The 9,209-nt window shown below is 32.0% G+C and overlaps 1 protein-coding gene across 1 annotated transcript; it reads right to left on the reverse strand.

Moving 5' to 3' along the window:
* Nucleotides 1-4,367: 4,367 nt before the first annotated feature.
* Nucleotides 4,368-8,881, reverse strand: LOC130892508 (uncharacterized). The gene is made up of 3 exons (XM_057797952.1): nt 5,827-8,881; nt 4,780-5,764; nt 4,368-4,414 (listed from the first exon to the last, which is right to left on the reverse strand). Exons 1-3 carry the CDS (start codon nt 5,908-5,910, stop codon nt 4,368-4,370), a joined length of 1,116 nt encoding a protein of 371 aa, XP_057653935.1. The 5' UTR covers nt 5,911-8,881.
* Between the last annotated feature and the right edge of the window lie 328 nt (nt 8,882-9,209).

Below are 9,209 nucleotides of genomic sequence, written 5' to 3' on the forward strand. Positions count from 1 at the left end.
TATTCATTTTTTGGAGATAAACTACTGTTTTGGATAAAAGATTCATTTCATCATAATGTGTGACACAAGTAAATAGTTCTCGAAAAACATTATAATATCTTATTAAAAATTTATATTGTTAGTTCCAATTAAAATATTAACGCACTTAAAGAGGGTGTTAACCTCTCATTAACGAGTAAGTAGTTGTATCTTCCACTTTTTATTTAATAATTATTTTTTCGTTTTTTCAAAATTAGATGATTTATGCTTTTAAAAGTAACTTAATTTATGTGTTATAAGGGTTTTTAATAAAACACATGTTTCATATTTTAAAAATTAACTATCCTGCTTAACTTTTTATCAATTTATTTGTTTATTTTTGTAGTCTAAGTAAGTGTATAGTGGGGTGGGAAAGAGAGTTTATTAAACGCTTTTGTTTCATATTTTAAAAATTAACTATCCTGCTTAACTTTTCATTAATTTATTTGCTTATTTTTGTAGTCTAAGTAAGTGTATAGTGGAGTGGGAAAGAGAGTTTATTAAACGCTTTTGTTTCATATTTTAAAAATTAACTATCCTGCTTTATTTTTTATTAATTTATTTGTTTATTTTTGTACTCTAAGTAAGTGTATAGTGGGGTGGTAAAGAGAGTTTATTAAACGCTGTTGTTTCATATTTTTAAAAATTAACCCATTAGCGTCCAACGTCCTCATGTGAGGATATTTGAAATAAACATTTCCGGAGCCACTACAAAACAATAAATAAAGTTTAGCCTGCGCACATGTGCAGAATTTTAACTTTGCCTGAAAAAATTTAGTTTAGCCGTAAGATTTATGCAGGTCAGTCGTATTATATTTTGAGCATATGTGTATTTTATGGTTTCGTTGGACTGTGGTATTTGATATCATATCTCCTTTCGTATTTCAGGTAAGTGACAACTTTCACCTTTATTGCAATCTCAAAACACATATCTTTTATTGTGATATAATATAGATTCATATTTTGCTCCCAATTTTTTGTAAATCCTGGGAAAATAACAGCATCCTCTAATGAGGACGCTGGGATTTTCAGCTAAATTTTAGGTACAATATTTTTCTCTGACATTTATGGATTTTGTTTCAGAACTCGTCAACATGAGTAGAAAATTTTTTAAAACATTAGAAGAAGCTGTCGAGTATCTATATTCGGAAGAAATCGAAACGGACATCATAGCTTTACCAATTGCAAAAGCTGGTAAAGCAAAGAGAATTTCCACCCTCCAATCAAGTTTAGGGCTTGGTAATGGAGGTCATAAAAAGCCACAAGGTCGGAAACATGTTATAAAGGGCTCGAGACCTAGCAGCAAGAAACCTTTCGGCAAGAAACCCAAGACAAATGACAGTGAATCTTCAGGTTAAGTCGAGGACAGCCTTTCCATCGTGTCTTCCGATTCCTCCGCTGATACCGACAGGTCTGTTCAAGTGTTACCTGATGCAAGAGACGATGCAGTCTGCATTTTTTGCGAGACTTGTATTCGGAGGACAGACGTGGTGAACTATGGATTCGTTGTCAAATGTGCAAAATGTGGGCGCACGCTGAGTGCTCAGACGGAGGCGAGAAAGAAAGACTTAAATTAAAGAGAGTGTTTTTATTGGGGTTCCATATTACCAAAACGTTTTCACCAGTAGCTAGTTCTGAGTTTTTTGCAGAACGTGTGCGGTATCAAAATGTTATGTATGGTATTGACATTTTCATTTTATATATTTATAATGGACATAGTTGAGATGTGTCCCCTCAAATTTCAGGCAAACAGCATACATGATTATGATTCTGGAACGTAATTTCAAATAGAGGTTTCATATTACGCCGGTATAGTTATCAAATCAATGGGATTAGGAGCTCCAGAAGCAGTGACGTATTCAGGCCCTACCTATATAGCAATAAGGAGTGGTAAACATGATTCTTCAACAGTAGAGACACACTCTGTTGATTTTGAACGACTGTTAGAATTGAAGAGCTTTCAAATTTTCACAAAAGTTGGAAATCAAGTAAAACCAATAGTTATCATAAGTTCCGATGGTGGACCAGATGAGAATCCAAGGTTGGTTTTACATTTAATTTAATATTTATTAAAACTGTGAAATTCTTAAAAATTGTGTGTTTTTTTTCTTATATAATACTGTCGAATCAAACTTTATATTTTAAACGGTTGAAAATTTATAAAAAAATATAAATTGACGAATGTTTTAACTACAAAAAAAATTCTTTTTCAGATATCAAAAAGTGATTGCATCAGCAATAAAACATTTTAAGGATCATAATTTGGATGCTATTTTTTTTGCTAGGTACAAATGCACCTGGACGAAGCGCAGTACTAGTGGTGACGTCACAATTTGTAACTGTATCTAAACAAACATATCGTCCATTTAGATACAATAGCTGTGATTTTAGATCAGTTATTATTTCCTTATATTCGAAAAAAAATAAATTATTTTAACTTGTATACATTCACTAGGACGTTTACTAAAGTATATATTCGACTCCAATCAAAACAGGTACGTTTTACCATATAATTTGAATAAAAAGATAAAACTAACCTAACCTCACTATTGTAATCTTGTTAAATATAATTGTTTTAGATAAAATGTACAGTTTGAACTTTTATTTTGCGAAATCAAGTCGTTGTGAATGAAATCAACCTTCCTAAATAATTTCACGGTATACTTAAGAAAATTATAAAATTTCTGAAAAATGTGATTTGTTATACCTACTAAAATATCTGATGAGTTTTCATGAATTTCTATTTATAAGTGGAATTATTCAGAAACAGTTAGTTTCGTTTACAAAAATAACAATTGTTCTAATTCTTTTCTCATGTTTTATATCTAATTTTAGCGTTTTTCATCTAAATAATAATGGTGCAGTGTTGGGCACCTGGCTGTAAGCATTACAATGTCAGAGAGCGTTGTAAGTTTTATAGATTTCCAAAGGATCCAAAAGTAAGAAGCAAATGGATAAAGCTAACAAGGTATATAATGATGAATTTTATAACTGTTTAAAATTTTATTTTTTCACAATATTTTAGAAGAACAACAGAACCAGGTCCCGGAGCTTTTTTGTGTAGTTGTCATTTTGTAGATGGAAAAAAAGAAAATGGGCCAACCATTTTTTTACACAATGAAGGAAAAATGTTTCACGACCAATATCCCCAGAAAAAGAAAAGACCACTTCAAGATGGGTTGGAGTAATTAGATACTTTTAGTGATTTTTTCATTTCTATTTATTGTTTTATCCATTTGCAGATTGCAAATTGAACCACAAGCATCTACGTCAAAAGAAACAGACGACTTCTCTCAAAGCAACCATGTTATGACAGAAGCAGAAAACTATTTCTTACGACAAAGTCTAGAAAAAGCTACAGGTAGTCTCTCTCACTTATCAGAAACATTCTCCTTTGATCATATTAGGAGTGATAATAACTTGGTCATTTTATATACTGGTTTGCCTACAACAGATGTATTCATGGCTCTGTATCATTTGTTGGAAAAAAATGAAATAAGATATTATTTTAAATGGAAGGTAGAAAAAATGAGAAAAATTGATCAGCCGCTCATGACTTTGATGAACTTGAAACAAAATTTTCCACATCAAGATTTAGCAGTAAGGTTTAATGTTTCACAAGGCACAGTCTCAAATGTTGTAACAACATGGGTGCATGCCTTGCATGAAATTTTATTCAAACAATTCATGTCTGAAATACCAGATAGAAGTAAAAATCAGTTGTGCTTACCAAACTGTTTTAGTAGTTTCACAAATTGTAGAATTATAATAGATTGTACGGAAGTTTATACTTGTATAAATCGCCAAAGTATGTCTTCCCAGAAGGTGACGTACAGCTCATATAAGCATAGAAATACATGCAAAGGATTAGTAGGTGTTGCACCAAATGGTGTAGCTACATTTTTATCATGTTTATATCCAGGTTCAACATCAGACAAAAAAATTGTCAAAGATTGTGGAATCTTAAATCAACTTAAACCTGGAGACTTGGTATTGGCAGGTAAAGGATTCCTAATTAAAGATTTAATGCCTCCCGGAGTTCATATTAACATTCCCCCATTTCTTACAACTCCTCAATTCACTACAGAACAAGTTCATCAAACTGAATGCATTGCTCGAGCAAGGATTCATGTGGAGCGTGCTATAAGGAGAATGAAGGTGTTCAATATATTAAATTTAATTCCACATTCTTTGTTACCACATGCTGATGCTGTGTTTCAGGTAGTAGGGGCTTTAACAAACTTGCAGTATCCTTTAATTAAAGAAGTTGGACAACTTTATTATGAAGGGATTCAAAAGATTTATCATATCGTTAGATTTTGTATAAATAGTTTTTAAGTCTTATGAACCTATTTAACTTGTAAAACATGTTTATCTTTGCATTGTATCAACTTGTCTGTAATATATACATTGTTATTTTAAATCTGTTGTTTTACTTACAAATAAAGTTATTATAGCTAGTTTTATTAAACAGTTCTTTTTACTGAACCTTAATTTTCCCCTTTTTATCAAATGTAAATCATTGGCTTACGATTACATAATTAAGACAGTTTATATGTGTTTTCATATTAATTGAGAAGAATATATGTAGTCACACTTTTGTAAACAAAATGCCTTAAGGGCATTTAATTCCCTTTGCAGGAAATGAATAAAAATTCAGAATTCTGTTAATATTTTATTACGATAAAATAAATGGTATGAATTTTGAAATATAAAATGTTTTTAAAATATTTAAATTTTTTGTCCATTGTTCACTCCTACCAATTCGTACAATGATACAGTCACTTGGTACCCATATTACTAAATAGCATATATCCTTTTCAGCAATATGTAACGCACCTTGTATTTGGTGATAATAGTGATGATTCTCGTTAATTATCATCAAGTTTTCTTCAAAGTAAACTATGTAGTTTTTGTCTTTTAACACTGGTCTCAATTTTCCAACATTTCTGTGTTTGAAGGGACACTTTACTTCAATTAAGCATCTTTCGCTAACAAACCCATCAGGACTAGCACCCAAAAATCCACAATATTCCATGCAAAATCCGGCTGGATCCACTGATAATCCGGTAATTTTTTGAAATACAGCAATTGCTGTCACTTCATGTTCTTTTCCCCACTTTATCGCTTGTATACCATCCAGCTCGTACCCTTCTAGTAGGCTTGAAAATAAAGATTTTGAGAATTTGTTCCTCCTGCAGGCTGACAGTATAGAGCCAAATTTACTACTAGTTATTCTGTACTTTCTAGCAACTAGCCAATTTTCATTAATTGACTGTCCTCTAGTTATTTGTTCAACTTTATTTATAGTATCGATATCTACTGAGCATTTTGATTTTAAAAATGTCTCTTTGTCAGTAGCCTGTGTATACTCTAGTGAATATAAAATATCTTCAATATTCTTTATTATGCTTGTCAATTGTGATTGCTCAGGCATAAACAGCCATGTAAATCCAACTGGATTAGAGTATCCTAATTCATTCCTAAAATCTGCCATTTCTTGGGTTGATGCTGGTCTCGAAAAAGCATGATAATTAGAAAATTTTGGTTTGTAGAGATCACTAATCCTCACAATTTTTTCTCCATCGCCAGTAGGTTTGCGTTGATTCCACACACAGGTTTTGTCAGTAACACTGACGTTGTTGTGTGCATGAAAACATACAGCTGCCATGTGATGGCATACTGCTTGTCCCCTGGGGCAGGAGCAGGTGGCATCCAATATACCATCCTCGTAATCAATGGAAACCTGAAAATTAAAAAGATTATGCAAAATAACAACGATCTTTTTGATATGACTTCAAAACTCACCTCAACATTATAAGTTCTATTCTTCATACTGGCTGTAACTTCACCTCGAAGTAGGGCAGGGGAAACAGCAGGATCGAAAATCATTTTTTTCACCTCTTTGTAGTTGGGCGATATTGTCCTTAAAAAAGGTTGGTATTGCAGATAATGTTAAAACATGCATTGATGACACTAGAACAAATAATCAGTATTATTTAATTTGATATATTTCAATATTATTCCAATAGTATACATTAATCCAGTGAGCATAACCTAAAATATAGCTTTTAAAATGAGAAAATACTGTATTTTTTGTCAATTTAAATTATTATAACTATTTTTATTTTATCAAGTGAATACGATTACTTACTTTTTAACAATTTTTTTCCTTCCAATTTTACGTCACGATCAGTTTGATAATCATCTTGACTCTAACGGCAAGACGATAGATAGTGAATTGGAGCAACAAAACTTCGCCGCTGCAGGAGAAATGTTAGGTACACTTTGGAATGAGTGTAATAGATGGCTACGAAGTGTTTGCTGAATTCAAACAATCTAATAGCATACCAGTTAATTTGTCATTAATCGACATTGATGCAAAATGGTACTCAGTTCACGTGCGAGAATCCCAGTATCTTTTACAGGTTATTATTTATAGGAGTCATTTTAATTTAACACATACTGAAATAACAATTCATATTTATTTTTTTTTCTTGTAGATTTCTAAATGTACTGACATTGATTGCTGTGGACCTCACAGAAGTGAATTGCGTTCGATTCTACCGACTGGTTTTCTGCCACCTCCATATTTAACAAAATAAAATAAAGAAACAGGTTTCTTAGTTGCTGCAAAGGATAAAAGTGATGCTAAATTTTTACCGTTGTTTCAACGACTGGCTCTACAGAACTTAAAAAGTCCTCAGTTCGAAGGATTTTTACAATTGCCTTATGATTATTTTTACCCTACTGTTCAATCTCAACTCGAAAACAGAATATGTTGACGCGTGGACTGTATTTTGCTACAAAGAAAACAGCTACGCTACATATGAAAGCATTAAATCACAAATTGACTGCCAAAGAAAAAAAACAAGAGAGCTCTTGTCCATTGATGCTCAAGGAAAAAACGTTTTATGCGTTTTTGAAGATGAAGTTACTCGTAGCAAAGATTCAGATTGGTGTGTCGAAAGTGAAATTGATGTCGAGGACGTGAAAAATTGCGTCGATCGGCGTAATGATGCTCCCGAAACTGATACTTCCATTCCAATTATCAAATCGATTGAAGAGTGGGACCAAAAACCGTGGTCATCTGAATAAGAAAACATGAATACTCTTTCTTTCAGAACATAGTTCATTATGTAGTTCAAAATTATATTGAAAATTATTATAATTGAGCCAGAAAATTCTTTGATAAAAAACCATACTTTTGATTTATACAGAAATTACGTGATCTTCATTATGTATAAAAATTATGTAAGATAAGGGAGGGGAGGGGTCGAAAAAGTCTTACGTAATGTATGGATGACCCCAAATGACATATGGAAAACAAACTTTTAGATTCATTTGTTCTCGGCATGATAACGATGTCGTAATAGTAAATGAAACAGCCATTGGTAGTACTACAACTAACACAACAATAAAGTTTGTTATAGATAGCATCGCATTGAAAGTTAAAATGTCTATCCTAACGATGAAATCAAATTACGAATGATGGAGCAAGTAAAAATCAATATTCATTCCGTTCAGAAAATGGGAGCTTTGTGTTTCACCTACGTTAACGAAAGACGCTAAAAATGAGATTTGGTCAGTTAAAACGAGTTCCTTCGTCGAGAGACCTCGATATGTTATCGTTTGCTTCCAAATTGATAGACGAACATAAAAACAAACGATCCCTCACAATTTCATCACTTGAACACCAACAACATAAGATTGGCTTTGAACGAAGAATTTGGATGGAGAAAGATGTATTTTGAACAGAACGACTATAGTCTTGCCTATTATAATTAAACTTCATTCTATAGAAGCTATACTAATACAAACATAGTAGGAGGGAATTAGAGCATCAACGATCGATATAAAAGTGGAAATTGAAGTAGGTGTAGGATTTCCTGCAAAAACTTGAGCATATTGTATAATTATACATGACTGTTTATTGGAGTATTACCCGCTAGCAGAAATTATCAAAACGATCATATAATTCTCAATCAGGCGGTGGAAAAGTGTCAGTTACAAATGAACTACGATGAGAATAGCGTTCGTTGACATTCAAGACTTCACTGTCGAAGGTACATTCTGTCCGAAGGAACTGTCCATTGAAATCGGTCTTAAACATAGACACTACATATTTACGCCGCTAATACCCTTCCATTTATTAAACAATCAAGATAAAAAAACTAGCAAGTTTTTGGAACGTAACATTCATGGAATTAAGTATTCTGGAGATGTTGATTATTCAAAATTGGATGAGATTTTGAGAAGCGCAATGCCTAATGTTGATTACACTTACGTTTGTGGTAATCAAAAAGCTGAATTTTTAGAAAAGAAATGTGAAAAATATGGAATTTCTACGATAATTGTTGATGATTGCCATACCAATGGAAATTGCAACTGTACACAAATTAATGTAGAACGACTACGATGCTGGTTTTTAAGTATATTACCATTGTAACTCAAATCAATAATATACACAATATATTCTCATTTACATCTATATTACATGAAGAATTAATCTTTCTATTTTTAATTTTCAATATTAAAATAAATAATGTTGCTAAAATTTCACATGTCATTGTAAACACAGAAAAACGATGAGCGACTACGCCACTGCTTCATTAATAAAAATATTTAATCATATAAAATAGTTTTTATCAAAATACCACATGCTCACAATAACCAAATATCACACTCCCACAAACCCCGATCTTCGGTTAATCACATAATACACACACACACACACACACACAAATTACATGTAGAAAATTCTTGAAGGACATTTTATAAAAACGCAATTGTATCAAATATCGTAAACACTTTATCAGCATTTATTTTATTATAAATAAGACTTATTGTAAACAACTTAGCAATGTTTATAGTTAGTTCGTTCTTGAGATTAATTATATTCATTCAACTACATAAAAATATTGTAATTTTATGTAAAATAAATTTTTTAAAAATAATTTTCGAAAACCGAAAATTATAATTGGCGCAGTCATTCGGATTAGTGCGGTCGCGATTTTTCACGCAAAGTGCGATAAAAAAATTCCCACTACGTACTTCAGTACAGCAGCACTAGACCTACGTGTTCAACGAGGAACTTCAGGACTTCAGACAGCTGTAAGTGCCAAGTTTCCTTATTTTTATTCCTTTTTTTTATCTATCCTTATCAAACTTTGAGTAAGGAAGAGATAATT

This window comes from Diorhabda carinulata, chromosome 4, assembly GCF_026250575.1.
Source record: "Diorhabda carinulata isolate Delta chromosome 4, icDioCari1.1, whole genome shotgun sequence".
NCBI lineage: Eukaryota > Metazoa > Arthropoda > Insecta > Coleoptera > Chrysomelidae > Diorhabda > Diorhabda carinulata.